The sequence below is a fragment of the Orbicella faveolata genome, unplaced genomic scaffold (assembly GCF_042242905.1).
Source record: "Orbicella faveolata isolate gen_17 unplaced genomic scaffold, um_ofav_v1 contig_3, whole genome shotgun sequence".
NCBI classification, from domain to species: Eukaryota; Metazoa; Cnidaria; class Anthozoa; order Scleractinia; family Merulinidae; genus Orbicella; species Orbicella faveolata.
The window spans coordinates 9,783,830-9,803,500 of record NW_028301558.1 but is presented as its reverse complement, the minus strand read 5'-3'; the positions used below and the strand labels follow the sequence as shown (position 1 = coordinate 9,803,500).

General features: G+C 40.2%; 2 protein-coding genes and 1 long non-coding RNA gene across 3 annotated transcripts in view; 2 read left to right on the top strand and 1 right to left on the bottom strand.

Moving 5' to 3' along the window:
* LOC110065820 (uncharacterized) overlaps positions 1 to 3,829 on the bottom strand; it is a 94,510-nt gene extending 90,681 nt beyond the window's left edge. Inside the window, exon 1 of the long non-coding RNA XR_016209576.1 lies at positions 2,527 to 3,829. This is a non-coding gene — a long non-coding RNA (uncharacterized LOC110065820). The remainder of the gene's footprint in view (positions 1 to 2,526) is intronic.
* On the top strand, positions 777 to 1,280 carry LOC110065827 (uncharacterized). Its single transcript, XM_020772992.2, has one exon. The coding sequence runs from the start codon at positions 792 to 794 to the stop codon at positions 1,278 to 1,280; it is 489 nt and encodes a 162-aa protein (XP_020628651.1). The 5' UTR covers positions 777 to 791.
* A 6,773-nt stretch (positions 3,830 to 10,602) lies between the features above and the next one.
* On the top strand, positions 10,603 to 19,428 carry LOC110065915 (uncharacterized). The gene is made up of 7 exons (XM_089297290.1): positions 10,603 to 10,793; positions 11,923 to 12,207; positions 12,730 to 12,833; positions 13,926 to 14,151; positions 15,063 to 15,224; positions 15,517 to 15,574; positions 16,059 to 19,428. The coding sequence occupies exons 1-7, from the start codon at positions 10,742 to 10,744 to the stop codon at positions 16,066 to 16,068; spliced, it is 897 nt and encodes a 298-aa protein (XP_089153416.1). The 5' UTR covers positions 10,603 to 10,741; the 3' UTR covers positions 16,069 to 19,428.
* The last annotated feature ends 243 nt before the right edge of the window (positions 19,429 to 19,671 follow it).

Sequence of the window (19,671 nt, the reverse complement as noted above, 5' to 3'; positions counted from 1 at the left end):
GAACACAATTACGTTTTTGCTTTTGTTTTCAAAAGAGATGGCGGCAAGGTTCCCGGAAATTTCCGGTGAGGAAATACAAAAGCTCGCCGAAAAAGCAGTAAGCAAAAATACAGTCAAAACCACTAAGGCATGGATGAATGTTTGGAAGTCGTGGGTAGAAAGCAAGGGTCTTAACGACGACATTGTTAAGTACGAAGCTAAAGAACTGGATGAATGCCTCTCGCGATTCTTTGCCGAAATTCGCAAAAGCGATGGCTCGACTATGAGCCGGACAGCCTAAGGGTGATGTTGGCTGCCCTCGACAGACACCTCAAACAAAATGACAGCAAAATATCCATAGCGAAGGACCGAGAATTCGTCAGGTGCAGACAGGTCCGGGAGGGAAAAGCAAGAGCTCTACGCGGAAAAGGCCAGGGAAAACGACCTAATGCAACAAAAGCACTTACCGTCCAAGATGAAGAGCAGCTATGGAAAAATCGTGTACTTGGCGAACAAAATCCAAAGTCACTTCTTTATACTCTGTGGTATCTGCTCACCCTTCGTTTTGGTCTTCGAGGTTGCTAAGAGCACCATGAAATGTTTGTCGAAGATTTCAGCTTGAACAAGGACGACCAAGGCACAGAGTTCGTACCCGGGGGTACGTAACATTCGAAGAAAACCCAACCTGACGAAGACCCGGCAAGGCGGTCTAAGAAAGAAACGAAGAGCCATCCAGCCAAAGATGTTTGTCACTGGTGGTCCCCGTTGTCCAGTCCAGTTCTTTAAAACATCTTGTCCACAGACCTGAAGAAATGCGAAAGAGTGGCCCGTTTTATCTTGTCATTATTGAAAAACCGAAATCCGAAGTGTGGTACAAGAAACAGAGGATGAGTGTCAATAAGATCGACTCCTTCATGAAGAATATGGCCTTGGAAGCGGAATTGGATGTAGAGGGAAGAAAGTTAACAAATCATTCGTTAAGAAAAACGCTTGTGAAGAAGCTGAAGGCCTCGAATCAGCCAAGCAGTGCTATCATCGGTGTAACAGGCCACGCAAGCGAGCGTTCACTGGCAGACTACGAGGAAGGTGACGAAGCAGAACAGCGACAGATCTCATCCATCATCAGCTCTCCTGTCGGCCAACAGGTTCAGAATATCCGTCCAGTTCTTTCCAGTTTGCCCATTCTATATAACCGTACAGCGACGCCAGCCTGCCAAACAGTAGTCCACCACTTTCATGGCTGTCCGGTGTCGATTAATTACGGAGCTGGCGTTGGTGTTTTTCAACAAAGCAGCAATTAAACACTGGGAGAAGCTTGCCCCTACCTTATCTTAATTTGCGGTTTCGCTTCACTACTGCAGTGACTGCAAAAACCGTGATTTGAAAACAACTATCATTGAACTATTTCATGTTGTTTGCCTACGATGGTTTGTACTGGTTTTGCAAAATACTGTCCATTTTTTTTTTCATTAACGTAAAAAGATTGTTACGAATGCAGACGCTGTGTTTGTTTTTTCAACCGTAACGAAATAAAGGTCTCTTGTGCGTTACCGAAAATTTCTCGGCTCCTATTATAAACAAATAATAGCATGACCTGTACGTGGTATTTGGCAATAATACCGGATCGTAATATTTCAAAATTTTCCAAATACCACTCACCAAAATACCACTCATACCAAATTCCAAATACCACTCATTCCCAAATACCACTCATACCGAAATACCACTCACCGCTTCACGGCTCGTGGTATTTTGGGCAATTTTGAAATATCACTGGCGGTATTATTGCCAAATACCACTGCAAGTCATGCTATTACCTATACATGTCCCGCAAGTCACTTGACTTTTCTTGGTATACTCAAGAAAATACAAGTGACAAGTGGAATATTCCTTGTTATAATCCATCAAATATTTTCGCTCGCGCGCGATTGGTCTAAACGCGTCACGTGACCGAATATTCCCCAGCTAAAACTAGGGAATATCCGAGGATATTCCCCAATTTTCAAAACTGCGCGCGTTGCAAAAAGATTTGAAGAATAATATACGCAATAGCCTCCATTTGGGGCGAAAATACGCTCGGATATTTGTCCCTGGACATTATCTGTTCCTCGAAGCTCACAGATTTCCGCGAGCTACGCTCTCTCAAAACTGTTCGCTTCTCGGAACAGATAATGTCCGCGGACAAATATCCTAGCATATTTTCGCGCCAAATAGAGGCTATTGTTTACGTATACCTCGAGAGAGTGTTGCGTGACTATTTTATACCACGCCATAGAAAATAGAGTTGTCAACACAATCAATGTGACATACTCGCGGCGCATGATGGGAAGGCTGGATGTAATACCGTCGAATATACGACTTTCCTGCATTCTGACTGGTTGTATTTTCTATGGCATGGTACAAAAAAATATCACAAAATTATATTTGTTTGATCTCGAGTAAATCGAAAAAAACACTTCAAATTATATTTTTTTGCATTGAACAGTATTTCGATTACGATACTAGTCACTAGGTCACCCTTTTTGACGATACATTGTATCGAGACACCTTAAAGTGCACCTAACCCCCAAATTTTTTTTTTCGCTGAAACAAATCTAGACTTTATTTGAAGCATTTGGGCGAAGAAATTTTTGAATTTGGTTGAATCCTCGATTTTCTATGCCCTTTCAAAGTCGCGATTAAGTGTTTCACGACCGCGTTTTAGGGAGTCTGGGGCGGCGGTACCTGATGACGTCTACCCAGGAACCAAACACAATAGCGCCTCAGTCAACTCTCTGTATTTGCTCGAGAAAATAGAACGCAAAACTAATCGTTCCGATGTATTTTGGGACTAAAACGTCCAAGTTTTGTCTCAGAATCATTTCTTTTTCGTCACTGGAGTCAGAGTTAAGTTTCGATTCGGAAGGCTCCGAAATAAACTTCGATCGAGCACGTTCGACAACTGTGAACTCACTGCTTAGAGCTTTGAGAGCAATTTACAATATTTCAAGCGACGACGGGGAAGACGTCTTTGCGGACGAGCTGCTTGTATATTAGGAATGGAAAGCTAGATACGAAGTGGAGGAGCAGGCAAACGAAAAGCAGGAAAGAAAACTCAAGGACTGCTTTGGATGGTAATTTCGTCAACTAAACATAAGATTCCCATGCGTGTTTATAGCCCGTTTACATTTGTCCTTACCGAGAATGTATTTTGTCAAGGTTCTGTTAAATCCAGTTTGTGTTTTATTTTCAGTTGAATGCTTCATGTTTATAAGAGCGACGTACGTGTTGCAGTTTTCGAGACTTGATGACCTCCAAAACATTGGCTTCGATCGATTGAAAATCGTATTGTTTGGACCTGTATTTTTGAAGCTGCGGGAAGCAAGGCGGAAGGAAACATTTCATATAATTACCGATTTCACATTGTCACACGTTTTAAGTCGTAACTCCAAATAACCAATGTAAATTGTTCTCAAAGTTTGCAGTGAAATTCGTCGGATAAGCGAAAAGGATGTGTTCCCTAAGCGGTCCGCAGATAATGTTACGCGGTCATATTTTCGACGCTATTGCACAGAATCTTTGTCGCACTGCTGATTTCCAAACCTTCGAAAAACTCTGTGAGTCTAACAATTTTGTTATCATGTAATTCTAGAGGATTAATCTTCGACTTTCATCTAAATCGAAAGAGAAATAAGTGTTGGTTAGCGGCGTACAGTTGCGATCTATTTACATATCAGTATAACGCTTCTTGATCATGACCGGATCACACAACTTTGCCGGTTATGTTATAAATACTGCGGGATTGGAAGATATAGGTTGTAGGTAGTATTTCTACAAATTGCTGGTTAGCTTTAAGCAGAAAATTTATGTAAATAGCGTTCGAAAGTCAGCGGAACAAATTCCAGTGAGAGTTCTTCAATGGTTCTCACAGATTCAGTTCGCTTGTTTCGGTTCGACAAAATCAACCATCGTTTACGTCTTTATTGCACCATTAGCCGATCATCGTCAGTAAATTGTACAGTATCAGGGGACGGAGACCGTAAGCGCGCGCCATTTCAAGTATTGGGGTTGTCCCCATGATATGGGATAATAATTCTATTTTTAGATAAAATTGCGCCATCACCTGCGGCACACGCGCGTGCATACTGCGAGGATTTTTGCGGATGTCGCGCGGGGGAAATGGCGTCCGAAATTCCCGAAATGTTTCATGTTTTTGCCCCACAACTCAACGCGTTTACGTCTGTTGGAGTTTTGCTTAAGTATTTTCGTCGTAAGCTGCTCCAGTTTGAGTGAAGTAAGACAGTGTCGAATTTAGGTATGTTCCGCTGTAAGCTTATATATATCGCTGACCAAGTTGTGTACCGACTGATGCTTCTTTTACATGAGCTGTACATTACTCCACTTTAAATTTCACATATGTTGAAGATTAACAGCTTTTCCATTACAAAGCAAAAAACTAGCTGGATATATTTAGATATAGCAGAGCTTCAGGACTTCATAGTTTCATAGCTCCTCTTGCCACGCGCTTGCGAGGAATTTGTCAGTCTATCGCGACCGAAAAGTAAAACAAAATAATTGCTAGTTTGAGTTTCGCTTGAATTGTAAGCAACGCTTGATGTTTCATCGAGGCTTAATAACTTTACGTCCTTAGATACTGCTGAGTTTTATTCGTGTAAAAATCCAGTAAATTCTCTGTTGTCGATGAATGAGAGCGCCCGCCGATGCGTGTTTTGTACAGTCAGTAAACATGACAAATTGTACTTCCGCCGCACTTTCGTGTGAAAGCGTACATCGAACTCGAACAATAGCTCTATAGTTTTTAAATATATTTAAGATTGATAAATGTTTGAGAACATATTAAAAGCTAAGCTCAAAATATGTGAATAAAGCAGAAACAATCAGCAAAGTTACGATGACGCTTTCTTTAATCAACTTGGAATAACGATTTCGATTTTGATGATCGAGTTATAAAAACTCCTTGTCTATTCTCATTTTCGCAGTGTAAAACTTCACTATGCTTATGTTGAAGAAACACACATGATGTTAGTAGCCTTTTTTGCATTCGTGAAATTTGTTGCAGCATTTCAGCACAAAAGATAACGAAAGAAATCTTTGTCAAGATTTGTTGACAAATGAAAACACCGGCTCGGACTTGAAAGTGCACGAGCTGCATGCACTATGCAAATGAGCTAATTATACGTGTCAGACTTTCCTTTCAAAAACTTTTGCAAACTCACCAAACAAGCAGAGACAATAAGAAACCATCAAAACAGGTTTTGGTTATGATTAAACATTGTCTGAGAAACTCACAAATTAACTCGATACCAGAGTAGAGAGTTTTCTTGCTATATTCTTAAGCATACGCGTGAGCTTACAACTAGCGTGAGCAGATCTTATTATTCATTCCCAGCGCGAGATTGAAGTCTTGTTTTCGACCCTGAAAAACCCACCTTTTCCGTTAGCTCAGAGCATTAAACTACATATAAGCGCCCTGGTTCGTATTCCCTGCCTTATTCCCTGCCATCGCTGTGAAAAATACGCAAGAGAATCTCTTAACTCTCACCATTTGATCACGCAACGTGACAACATCCACGCGAGAGCCCCTGACATGTGCGTGAATCCGCGCGGATATATGACGTCAGGATGGCGCAATTTGTTCTAAAAATAGAAAAATTGTCCCATATCATAGGTACGCGCGAATCCCGAGACTTACGGTCTCCGTCCCCGATTATGGCTCCTGACAGTATATCTTTCTTTAAATCTGGAATATTGCTGCAACAGCCGATAGCACCTCTGGAAGGCGTTTCTGCGCACTTTTCGAATGTGTATTGCACCATCCTGAAGGAAATGAGAGGAAATGAGATATCCAACCTTCCTGGGTAGACGTCACGAGAGCCGCTGGACCCATTCTCCTCAAACTCGGTCGTGAAACAAAATGGCGGTGTTTTGGAGCTATTTTAGAGATTTCGTCGTGGCACAGAAAATCGAGGATTTAACGGAATTCAAAAATTTTTTCGCAGAACTATTTCAAATAATAAGTAGATTCGTTCTAGCGAAAAAAAAAATTGGGGGGTTAGGTGCACTTTAAAACACAAGATCCAGTAAGGTAGTTGAAATCTAGGCGGATTGAAACTATTTGGTTTAATTTGTGCAGATAAAACCTCAAACATAGTGGAATGATCCACTAAGGGATGAAACCTACGGAAATTAAAAAGTCATGGGAGGCATCGAGGCAGATTAAATTGGGAGATATAGGCGATTAAAACATTATAATTACAACACATATCAGTTTGTTGGTTCATTGGATTGTCTGTGTCCTTTGTGATTGGCTAGAGTGATACTACGATCATCAGTTGAGTGAGGCGCGACGGAGCTTTGGTGACGAAGTTTTGGACTTAAAATTGCGGTGTTGCCACGGGCAACTTTCCTCGTCTCCAGTAGTAACTAACAATATCCTCACCTGTAATTTCGCGAGCTTTGCTGCCAATGACATCAAAGGCCGCGCGCAAGTTGCCACTGAAAACGTAGCCAGTTGCCTGTGACAACAACACAAGTTGAACGTTAAAACCCGGGCACCAAACTGTCGTCGCGTCTTACTCAACGGATAATGGTAGTAACTTTGGTTTTGGTTTTACGACCCTCACTTCAAAACTGCGCTCTACAATCGTTAAGGGAAATTAAATTGTGACCTCACAGGATTGCTGACTATAATTTAGTGGCCTGGGATTATAACAACCCTATCTGGAGTTTATTTCCCGGAGAATTTAACCAGAGGGACAACAATAAGAACCCAAGAGAAGTATAACCGTAAAGGGAGATTTCAACCCAAATAATTAACCTCTAGACATGATTGATCATCGTAGTTATAACTTAAGCAGTTGTGACATTTAAGCCTGAAAAAACAAAAAAACAAAACAAAACAAAACAAAAATCAGGCTTGAACGGGCCTTTTGTTTTTTCAGGTTTTAATTTTAGAATTGCTTAAGTTGCCTATATAACTGTAATAATCATTCATATCTTTACATTTTTCCATATCTTTACATATTGTTTACATATTTAGGTGACCAAAGCACAGCTTAAATTTACGATTTTCAACAACGTTGTTTATTTAGCTTGAGGATGCTTTCAGAAGACAGTCGGATTTTATGAGGTATCAGACATCTTGGCCAACGACCTTACGGAACGACCGTGGTAAAGTAAGAACTATTCACAATGAGCTCGTTTTCGGAGACGCTATTTCCAACTCAACAGATCCTCTGATTACACTATTGCGGGTTTTCAGAGACAGGAAGCTATGAAACTTATCCGTGGATAACAACACTGTAGAAATGACAGAATATATTTTCGGTAATACAACGCGAAGAAGCGTCTAATATGGGAGCATACACAGATAACGGAAACTGACGACAGCGGCAATACTAATAAGAAAGTAGGGTTTTAAACAAAATGCGTAAAGGAGTACGTCACAGTTTCGCATCTTGAAAAGTTTAGCCTGAGTTTTTTAAGTTGGTCGTTTGTTATCCGCGTTCACCTTTTCCATCCTTAGCCATCCTTGTTCATCATGGTTTAGTATTATCTCTTTGGTGTTTTTCTACTATTTTCGGGTTTCCTTCAGAAGATTGGATACAAGGGTGGATTAAGGCTCACTATGTCATGGGAAGGGTCGAAGAAAAAATTCCTTCGACCCTTCCCGTGACACCTCGTGCGCCTTAATCCACCCTAGTATCCAATCTTCTCTCCCCCAAAAACACATAGATAACGACTGGGTACAAGTCTAGCTTCGGCAAAGGATTGAAAACAAAATGGCGGGCATTTCTTTGTGTTTACGAAGTGTCTGCGAAGAGGGTTTATATAAAGTTTTGAACGATCACAGGAATTATACTGAACCAATTACCTTATTGCTTGGTTTGCTATGCCTGATAGGTGACTCGGGCTGCGCCCGTCGACAATCATGCGATACAAAAATCTCGAATTCAAGTATAGTGCATCTGTACGTGCGTTGTACACATTGACTCATTTGTGCGCCATTCTCACACAGCAAGGTGGAATGACCAAATTTCATGGGTATTTTGAAACCTAGAAACACATTTATACAAGTTACAAATTTCCATTTTGAGAGTGCTATCATGTCAAGTGAAGTTCTCTTTCTCAGTTTCCTTCCCAGAGTACCGCCGGTTTCAGTCCTTGGGAAACCATTTCAGGAGCGTGCTCACTAAAGTGCTGTTTGGACAATGGAAGTATAGTACATAATCGCTTGTGTTCAGCTAAAACCTGTCACTCCTACTTCAGCATCCTTTTCAAACGAGGGCTACCCTGTGTGGATTTCTGTGACAGCAGAGTTGGTAAATTCATATTCTAGTTATAAGAATATACCGCCAGCGTTGCAGTTGTTTCTCAGTTTCCCTGGAGCTCGAAAGGAACGTGAAAGATGGGCCGGGAAAAGCAGCTAGAGTGTGAGATGAAACAAAACAAATAAATAAATAAATAAATAAATACTGAATAACAACAAAAACAACAACAGTAATAATAATAATAATAATAATAATAATAATAATAATAATAATAATAATAATAAAGATCTTGAGATTGAAAGATCTTGAGATCTTGAGATTGAAATCGAGAAAACGTGGGGAATGAAAACAACAACTGTCCCAGTGATCATTGGAGCTTTCGGGCTTGTCAAGAAGGGAACAGAAAACTACATCGGCAAGATCCCAGGCAATATTAGAATAACAGAGCTACAGAAGAACGTCCTCCTTGGAACTGCTCACATACTTAGGAGGACTCTATCCGTCAAGTAATCCAGCAGACTTATGACTGCCCTAGGATCACGGATTGAACTCGGCACCATAAGTTAAAAGCGGCAAGACTTAAAGGACTAATAATAATAATAATAATAATAATAATAATAATAATAATAATAACAACAACAACAACAACAATAACAACAACAACAACAACAACAACAATAATAATAATAATAATAATAATAATAATTAGTCAATTTAGCAGCCGCTGACCGAGCTGGGAAGACTCTGGGATGGAGATTGGTTTTGTATACGGCACTTACGCCCTGGGAAAGCTACACAAATTAGTAAGAAATAAGCGTTCGAGGTCCTCAGTATAAACTGTCTGAACAACGGTGTAGCTATGAGGAATTGATTCCTTCTAGGAGACTATGATCTCTTGTTCCTTCCCATGCAGTTTGGTCTTAAAGCCTTCAGCTGGGTGAGAGTCAAAAGTAAAACAATTAACTTCTACTTTTATTAGAACAAGTATTTTGCTTGGCAACAAACGTTGGAGGTTGTTCAATTGATCAGCTTGCAGAGCCAGGCACGTTGCCAGGTTAAACTGCCGTTTTGGAGTCATCTTTACAGCGGCATAAAACTTGCTTACCAAGACGGCGAAAAACAGTTGTACAATAGGGTTTCAAAATTTGCGAGCAAGTTTAGTTTCGGGAAACCTTTCTTCGAGGATCTTTACATGCTTGAGAAGTTTTTATTAGTATTCACCCAGTCTGTTACTGCTTAGTTGAGTTGATGACAAATGCCGAGATTAAAGGGCTAAAGGAGCACGTTTCCCAAAGTCTTTAATTGGCGTGCTACATGCTATCGAAGTCGGTTTTTGATTGTTCAGTAATCCTTGTATTTGCTCAGACGTAAGCACACTGCATACACTGTCGGTTATCAGCTTTAATTAAATTTTGCATTCACCGCAATTACACTTCAACATCCGATGTCTTTTTCTTGCATTTAATCAACCTTTTTGGAACTAATAAATTAGCACTCTCAGAGAAAACGTTTTGAGGAATACAAAATCTTAATTTATTGTGCCCCAAGGAGTAATACCCGGTTGATCGAAATTTCTGCTCTTTCTAATTAACTGTTATTAATTTATTGCGTTATGGTGCGTCAACCAATCAGAGTCGAATATCTGGTGCAAAAATAGACCGTTAATTGTTTTGGCACTTGATTAACTAAACGTTGTCGGAGAGTTCATTTTTTTTTTGGCTTCCCATCAGTGTTACATGCTTTTTTTAACGGCTTATGAATCTTAATTAGATTTCCTAAGTTTAGCCTCTTGTTCGTAGATGATCCTTTCGTTTCCTTTTTCAAACTGCTTTAGTACTAAGAACTGTGCAGTCTCAAGACCACTTGATTCTTTTTGAAGCACATTTTTTCCCCGCAACCTCATCTTTTTTCTCTTAAGTAAATTAACTTTATCTCGTAACATACGTCACCGAACTGCCGTTTTCGCAAGTAAACAGAAGGAAAAATTTCCATTTATTTTGACGCACTGCGCGCAAAATGCAAAATCATTGGCTCCTCTCAGTTTCATGCTAGATTTGCATAATTTTATTGCCGATGTGAAATAACTTTGTCGCAAACGCTGTGAGCTCACCGCTTTCCTAAACAACTTCGATTCAACATTGGTCAAGCGTTAAAGTATATCAATAATATAAAAGCTTGGTGGTATATTTTGATTCGTAACGTCAACGACATAGTAAGCAAAAGTTAGAATTTTCATTGCGCTAAAACTGAGTTGTCATCTGGTGTTTGCTTTCCGTCAGACTCATAACGATCGCAGGCAGCTACCAGCAAATTCTTACGTCAATGGATGAAACCAAAGGTACATAGAAACGGATAAACACAAAACAAAACATACAAGTAAACTTCGAGACCACGACTACATACATTAAACTCAAGAAGCGGTTTTCGTCGACGACGCTGCAATCAGTTTTCACCGAGCCGTCTTTTCTTAATAACTTTCAGTTGTTTCGAGCATGTTGTCTGGATCAATTGCTGTGCTTTTCTTGGTGGGTCTCTTTTCGCCAGGTTAGTATTATTTCATTCGTGTTAGAAATGCTTACTTTTCGTGCAACTGGCTCTTGAAATTACCGGAAAGTTGACCGCGAAAAAGGCGTTCGAAAACGAAGAAGAAGCACGTAAAGTCATCTCTATAAGCTAGCTGATATTGTTACAATGTGTGATCAATGCATATGTCTTTCGAATCACCGTTTAAGTCTCCATGACAGGTGTTTAATACTCATCTTCGATTTCATCCGTGAATGTGGATGGCTCAATTCTAGTAGCTAAACAGAGCTCGTATTTTTTCAATGCCACCCAGCAAGCAGATTAAAGCTGCTGCATTTGAAAACTTCGAAAGTTTTGCAACTTTAAGATCAGACCGGTGGTATAACTGACCGTGAAAACGTGCCTATTTCAGAAGCTTTGCGTTACCGATTTCTCGAGTTGAAGGAGAAACTACGCAAATGCATTCTGACGACAGCTCATATTTCGGCCGCGCTACCGTGGCGTTTTATTAGTATAGGTAATTCTATAAACGCGAGTGCAATTAAAAGGATTTACACTACGAGTAATAGTTGATCATTCTCTCAAAATTGCACGAGCCTTTAGGCGAGTGCAATTTGAAAGAATTTTCAAATATCACGAGGATTGTAAATTCTTAATTGCTCGAGCTGGCTCGAGCTTACTCACTCATTACATGACTGAGAAAATTGCGACCGCCCGCGCGTTAATTTGACCCGCAATGCAAATTAAGAATTAACGATAAATTGGCCTGCTCTCAGCCAATCATAAGGAGAAATTTTCTCAGTTATATAATAACAAACGAAAGACACCACACACTCTCAGAATGATTCTGACCCCGAAATTATCTCTGAATATCGCCAATTCAAAGTAATTCGGAAATGATCGTTGGCATCCTTTGTACTGCAACCCTTGCGATGGATGGAGGGCTGGGTCCTAGTAAGCGCCCGTGTCCATCGTCTGCCCAGGTGTCTTGAGATTTCTATGGCAATCATGTTTTCTAAAGGGTGCTTTATCACAAATTCAGTTTTTTGAGCTTTAATTTCTGTGACGTAGCTCCCTTAAGTTTGACTTCTACTGTGTGAATTCTTTCAGAGATGATGTACATGAGCTATTTTTGCGCTTACAATTTCAGGCCAGAGCACTACTACGGTAGCACCCTCGCCCTCAAATATGAGCCCTTCTGCAACGCCCGACCAAACAACAAATGTTGGATCATCCAGCACAATGTCGCCAGTGTTACAAACTTCCCAAACATCAACTAGTACACCACCTGCCAAAACAACAACTCCTGGGGCACCTCCACCGTCCTCAACCCCAGGAACATCCATGACCACTTCAGCTGGGGCACCTTCACCGTCTTCAACCCCAGGAACATCCATGGCCAGTTCAGCTTCTGTGATAACGCCAGAAAAACCAAGTAAGCAGTTCTAGTCGTTCTTAATAATAACGAATGATAAAGATTGCTCAGTGTTATTAATAATAGTAATAATTATTATTACTTATTAATTTATATTGTGCTTTTTAACATACAATGATCAAAAGCGCATTAGGGATAAAAAGGAGACTTTTAGTTAAAGTCTGAGATCCGACTTGTGTAGAGGTTTATTAGATATGAGCCAAAACTCGCTGATTTTAAAGCAAAATCTCATTGATACTAAAATTATATTTTGTAGATCGTTTCCTTCCGTTTTCCGGCTTTGTGTAGATTGTCCAAAGACTGGCTATTTCAGCTGCTTTAGTACCACTTTCGCAATGAAGGAATTAATCTCCGAACGGGAGAGACTTCTCGCTGGCTACATGTACCTTTATCAGTGCCACAAGGGTTTTGCTGATTAAAATTCCCAAAAAAGAGTCAAGCGAAAACTTCTTGAAAACTCCTTATGTTGTAACGGATGATCGATCATAAAGTTCACTCTTGCTTTTTATCACTTTTAACAAGGTTGTGTCAGAGTTAGCTTCATAGCTGAACGAGCTTGGAATGCCTCATTATCAGACAGCCAATCTGCCCCATACAAGGAAACCAGCGAAGAGATATCGAAAGCGGTAAGCTGATATATGGTGGCTGGGAACAGTCTTCAGCAATTTTCAGCAGTTATATTTTAATGGATCAGTGCTACCACTCTTAATCGAGTGATATTGGTATCGCATAGAAGAAAGCATTGGTTAATACATCGTGGTTATTTAATAGCAGATTTGCACGATAGCGTCATTTGACTACAACTACCAGAATTGCTTTCGCTTTATCTTTGTTATTTAAATTTTGAAGCCCCAGTGGGGTTTAAATAACAATTAATTAGCTGAAGAAACAGAAAAAGTGAAGGATTCTGGCAGTTGTGGTCAAACTGGGGGACCCCATCATGCAAATCGTCTATTGAATATGCTACTCACCATCTATTCTGTTGTAGATAGTGAGTAGCCTATAGCAGTGTGCGGTTTGTTAATAAAATAGCATTTTAGGGATAGTTATTTTAGGGATTGCCGAGAACAGCGGGCGTGCGCCGCCGTTTACGTCCGCATGATACCATTTCTTAGGTGATCAAGCAATTTAGAACACAGCGGTCCACGGGGAAATACGCCTTTTCCGGGTACATTAGAGAGAGCTGGTGTTTCTTGATGGATAAATCAAATTGGGAGATATATATTTCACAATTCCTTGGGAATAAAATGGCACATGCAGACCAGGGAAATGCAGTTCTGAGCGGTCAACAAAAACAACAAAACGTTCCAGCGGAACATGTTATAAAGGTCGTGGCTGCTGTTATGGACTATGCACTGTGGCTCTTTTCAAACGGAGTTAACAAGCCTCATTTTCTCTTGGATAACGTTTATAACGACTACTATATATTTTTTTATTAAAATTAGATTTTTCGCTCTCGATTTCTATTTGCAATAATTGACTTGGGCTGCGCCCCAGTCAACTATCGCGCGATCATAGAAATCTCGAGCTCATAATCGAAGCCTGCTTTCGTTTGCCATGATCAGGATAAGGATCAATGATCCAAGATCACTCGGATCATGGTGCATCAAGGGAGCCGATGAATCTATGACCAGAGTGGATTCATCGGCTTCTTTGATTGTACAGCTTTCCCGTAGCTTTTAACACGCACTTTGTTACAGGGTGTTTTCTAATTACAGATAAAGTATCTCTTCAATGAATCCAGTAAATACCAGGATGTAGAGGTATCAGAACAAAAGTATTCCGAAAAAGATGGTGTTACGTTCGTAAAGGTGAAACTGTGTTTGGTTGTGAAGACTAGCGACGGTACTCTTATACACGACGTGATCATAGATAAAGTGAAGAGTGGTTACCTCGCGGAGGGGTTTAAAGTAAACAAGGATAGCTTTGAGTTTAATCCACTGGGTAGGTATCAACATTCAATCTATCATCCCACCGAGCGATCGATCGATCAATCAATCAATCAGCAAACCAATCAACCCACCCACCCACCCACCCACCCATCCATCCATCCATCCATCCATCCATCCATCCATCCATCCATCCATCCACCCACCCATCCATCCATCCATCCATCCATCCATCCATCCATCCATCCATCCATCCATCCATCCATCCATCCATCCATCCAGCCATTCATATCCATCAACCAATCAATTAACATTCAACTGATCGACTGTTCAGTTATTGTCGATGGAAAAACACCCATTAATCATGTTTATGTTCACATTCATCAGCTTTAACCATCAAAGTAGTTTAGCTTTAAGCAGGCTCTCATTTGGTCTGGTTCTTGATCACCAAAAATTTCGTTCGAATACGAAAAATAGTCCTAATTTTTCTACCATTGCTTTCAAACGTAAGTGTATTACTTCCGAAATGATGGACGGGGGTGCTCTTCGGAAATTTTGAAAAGAACCCCTAAGAGGTAACAAGATCCTGTTTTGTGGGCGTGGCTTGAAATGTTTTCCATCCCTAAGAGGTACCAATTCTAAAACAACACATTATCTCCTGCCATATTTTCATTTTTCATCTCAATACCCTAAAAGATACTGCAGCTCCCGCTGTGGACCTTTTGAGGCTGAACACCCTAAGAGCTACCAAAACCACTTTTTAACCCCTAAAAGGTACGAGGAGCACCCCCGTCCTTTTTATAAGGGACCCCCACGGAAATAATCTTGTAACAGAACCTGCGACAGCCCAACGAAGTGGAGCCCACGTTTCGCAAGTTTTGAGCTCACTGTTGTTAGTTAGCCGGTCAGAAAGGAACAACTGTTAACTTTGTCCTGATTCTCATGTTTCGTTATATTGTGTTTTAGGAGTTGAATTCAAGGATTGGAAAGCTAAAGATGGCGAATGCGATAAGTGCGAGGGAGGCGCTGGAGAGTTTACTATCGAGGGCACATGTGTGGCTAAGGATCGGAGCTGTAAAGGAGTGAAGAACACGAAAATGACAAAGGACTGTGTGACCTATTGTGCGGGTAGGAATAAAGCATCATATGTTAGGTTGCTGTAAAGTTGCAGACGAAATGTGCCACAGAAGGGCTGTCTGCAATACAAGCCAGTCTAAAATGCACGGAGCGAAATTATGTTCCTCTCATATGTTGCCGGTTTGTGATTTTCCTATACGAACATAAACTTGAAAAATGTTTGCTTCTTTAGATGCACCATTCGTGAGGCAACGCCAGCTTTAACATGTGGTTATGTACCGTATAACAAGTCCGTTGTTTATCATATGGGTTAACTCATAATCTATGTTTTTTTTTATTTCAGGAAGTTACACAGCAGTTTCCTTCCTCATCTTGGCAATGGGGATCTTCTTTTCTTTCAGGTAAAAGCTTAATTTTATCGTAATACTCCAGGTTATCACCTTGGTGTAACGTGAAGTAATACCTATCTATATACAGCTAGTGAACACGACGAACTCCTGTGCCCCAACGTAATCCTATTCAAAAGTTATCAATTTTAAAGGGGCTCTATGTAAACCAGTCTAAAAACAAAATAACTTATTTCGGTTTTGGAGATTATTTTCACTCGTCATAATAATCATTTGCTAATTTAGTAAATTACCAAAGAGATGATGGCAGTCCATTGAAAAGTATGCCTGGTTAATATCAGTGGAACAACAAACCACTAATTATTTTCACAGAGCCTAGAGGACGATCATTGAAACTTGTCATCATTCAACTTGGTAATGTACTGCATTAGATGGTGATAACTAACCAGAGAATACAATTTGGCCATTGCATTCAACGAGAGTAATTAACCTATTTTAACTTGAAATGAAAACTAACACTGTGCAATTTTGTTTACAGCTTTCAGTAAGTGCAAACTGGCCTGGATTTTCCGACCATCGAGACTACAAAACCATGATTTTTTTCATGCACAGACTATTTTATTGTAGCTTTTGGACGGTTTATCGACTGACTCAAGGTGTTAAAAAATCTGAGGCAATCGTGATAAATCTAGGCGGACAGTGTAGCTTTGAGAGGTGACCACTAGAACATTTTATTTAAGTGTAGCCTGCATCGTAGACGTTTTTGCTGTGCGAGCGCTGGGTATTTCTGGTCGCCTGGCTGTCAGTTGAAGTCGCAAAGCGTTGTGGTCTGGGGCGAGTTAAGTTATTTAAGGACGGTGCCTACTAAAAACAAAGGTTTTGCCAGATTGGGACCACGCGGAAAAAAATAGATCTTTACAAGGGCTATTGGAATCCACAAAGAAAAACTGGGGTAGCCGCGCATTTTTTCGAGATAATTAGCCTTGAATCTCAACAAAAATGCTGACATCAGCATGTTTCTGAAAAAAAGAAGGAAAGGATATCTCTTCACAGATTTTCTTAGAATTCGCCTTTGCATACAGAAAAGCAAACATATTTATAAAGATCTTAAAATTTAATGGTGAATGGTTACATAAAAAAAAACATTTTTGGTATGTTTTTAATAACAAAATCGTTGCAACAGCGCTTTTAGCGTCTCTGACAGCCTTCCTCTGGTTCAGCTAAAATACAGTCTAAATAGCTTTTGCTCACAACCAGAAACTAATCACGCGCTGAATAGGCTTGCCACTTCCATTTTATAACATAAAAAGTAGGGGTAACCACGCGTTTTTTTAAGTTATTGTTCTTTTTTTAAAACTTTTTCGGTGCCCGTTACATTTTTTCCTGTCACCTCCCCAGTAAGTAAAACATTTGCGTATCTCGCATGTGTTTTACGCGCGCACTAGGCCATCTGCAGGTACATGTTTACAGTTGGATTTCAGTATAATTTTCGACAGATAACAGCTAGTTTTTCAGCTGGAAGACGTTAACAGTTACTGGTTAGCGATATGCTGCTATTCTGGTGTTCCTGGTATAAGAACAGGTTCATTAAACTTGATTTGGTCACAGTGGGAAAATTTTGCTTTCATTTTAGTCGTGTACTCGGTAGCGTAGTTGATTGCGTCAAGGTCAACCCCAGCGCGCGCGTTGCGCTTAAGGTTATTCCCCAGTATTGCATTGCGCATCCCTACTGCGCATAATTTCACGTGGCTTTTTCTTTACAGCTGGACCTCGCCATAGAGGTAAATCGTCATTTTCTCGCAAACGAGTATGGTGACCTATCATTTTTTTCTGTTGTTTTGAATTGAGTAATAAATATCTCTGTGTAAAATAAATATGGACCAATTCTCAGTGTAGAACAAAAAGCAATCGTCGGAAACGTGAATTTAGCAAGCAATCGTGACAACAATCATGGTGCTATTATAAGGATTTATATGGGTATAAACAAGGTGCTTTTGCTCCTAAGCGAACACGGGGACTCCTCATTTTTATCTCAAAATTTAAGTTTCTATAATATAAACAATCAATAGGCAAAGTTTCACAAAAATCTCAGTGCAGGTTCTATTTCAGTGGAATGACCCTAAACCATGCCTTGCGTGATGCGCAGAAAGTGTGCGCACTACTCGCTCGCTTCGCTCGCTCGCTCAAAAAAGCACTCGTTTTCGCCAATTACGTCTACGCTGCAAGTTGTTTGTTGGTGTATGTTTTCGTGAAATTTCTGTGTGAATACTGTATTATCCACCTCTTATGTGCCAGCTTAGACATGTTATGTAAGAAGTAACACCTGACTATGATATTTAGTTGATATTTAATCTATCGATTCTTATAAAACTGGTCTGTTGACGCCGGGAGATGTTGGGAAATTTGTGGCCGAACAAATTATTAGCGTGAGTTTTTAATCTACTTTAAGCCAGCATGAAGCCTTTTATCTTCAAATGTTTTTTAGCTTTAGGAATGAGTGGTTGCTTACTGTATTTTCTATAAAGGCGCTGAAAAGGTTTGTTTTCTCCCTTCCTTAGAAACTCAGTTTTAACTATATGATAACTTTAGCGACCGTGCTAATGTGTACACGTTTCTTAAAGCTGGTTTTTACTAACCCATAAACACATTCAAGCAACATACGCAAACGAATTAAGATCTCAGATATTTAGCGCCATTTGGTTAAGAGTCCATTTAACAAGGCTGATACTGAACGAAAATTTATTGCGTCTGCTTATGTTGCTTAGCTTGTGCGCTACTATCAATCTCGTTCCTCGACTCTTCGTTCCTTACTGCGCACGTGTGATGAAACGAGCGACCCTTGACAGTTCCGTTTCAAGCTCAATTTTGATTGGCTTTGAAAACAAATAAAATGAGCGGAAGTAAAACACCAGCGACTCGATTGAGACATGCGCAATTCAACCGGAAGTCCGTTATTTTTGGACTTCAAATTGGATCTTTCTAGGGTCGCTCGTTCCTCCGACCGCTGGTAAAGGGTAATGAAGACTCTGGCTTCGAGGTCGCGCTAGTGAAAACAAGCCTTTATCACATTATGATGACGGGGAATTTCAAGCTAAAAGATGTGGTTGCGCATACCAACAACCAGGTAGTAGCTTTAGCAGCATATTTCACAAGCAGTAATAGAAGCCACCCGATTGTGTGAGAGCCTATTCAGAAGCTACCAGCTGATAAGAACGTAATCAGTCTCATTTCTGTCATTTCAAAGTATTAGACGAATTATTAATCTAAAATCTAATACAGGATAAGGTAAATTGAACAAACAGACCCCAGTACACGGTCATGGCTTTCCTATTCTATGATTCTTTTTCCTGTTTTCTTACTATTATTTAAAGGGTGACCTAATCCTCTTATTGTTATCTTTACCCTCGGACATACGTGCCAAAAAGACTTGCATGTTAACGTGCCATCGGTTCCCATTGTCATACGAGACCTTAAAAGTGTCAGGCCTGGATTATCGTATAAACCTTCGTTCTTAGCTTAGGCCATCGTAGATTGACTATGAATACAACACAAACAGCGGTGATAACATTAAAATGAGTTGGAATACAATGATCATCACCGCTGTTTGTGTTGTATTCTTAATCAAAACTGGAGTATGCTCCACAAAGGAAGATCGTTGTCAGTTGCTTACTACGCCATAGAACGTCAGCCACCATCTTGTATTCGTAAGAGGTGATGTCATCTATTCCAAAAATATATTATTAGCTGCTAGAGTTGCTACGTTTTGCACGAGGTAGTTGTAGATAATTGATATTCAATATAACATGTACAGATGTAGGTATTTCATCTTGGAGCTATGTACCTGAAAGTGTAAGTCAAGTAGTATTAGCGTTAACCATTTACTTATTAAAAATTGTCGAATAATTAAATATCTGTTTTGTTTTCTCTCTGAACTTCACTGAAGGTAAATGAAAACCGTCGACTCGTGTGCTACTAGAGTGCTAGTCCAGTTCAGGTCCCCGGGGAGGGGGACTCCCTCAAAGAAAGGACGGGGGTGCTCGTTGCACCTTTTAGGGGTTAAAACCGCTTAGGATGTTCATCCTCAAAAGTTCCCACAGCGGGAGCTTTCATGGTACCTTTAAGAGTATTGAACCAAAAAAGTCAGTGTCAGT

What these genes read in the sequence shown, in the direction of transcription:
- LOC110065827 (XM_020772992.2), top strand. Translation starts at nt 792, where the DNA reads ATGCGAAAGAGTGGCCCGTTTTATCTTGTCATTATTGAAAAACCGAAA.
- LOC110065915 (XM_089297290.1), top strand. Translation starts at nt 10,742, where the DNA reads ATGTTGTCTGGATCAATTGCTGTGCTTTTCTTGGTGGGTCTCTTTTCG. An exon ending in GCGAAGAGATATCGAAAGCG is followed by an intron (nt 12,834 to 13,925) that starts GTAAGCTGATAT and finishes TTCTAATTACAG; the next exon opens with ATAAAGTATCTCTTCAATGA. An exon ending in CTTTGAGTTTAATCCACTGG is followed by an intron (nt 14,152 to 15,062) that starts GTAGGTATCAAC and finishes ATTGTGTTTTAG; the next exon opens with GAGTTGAATTCAAGGATTGG.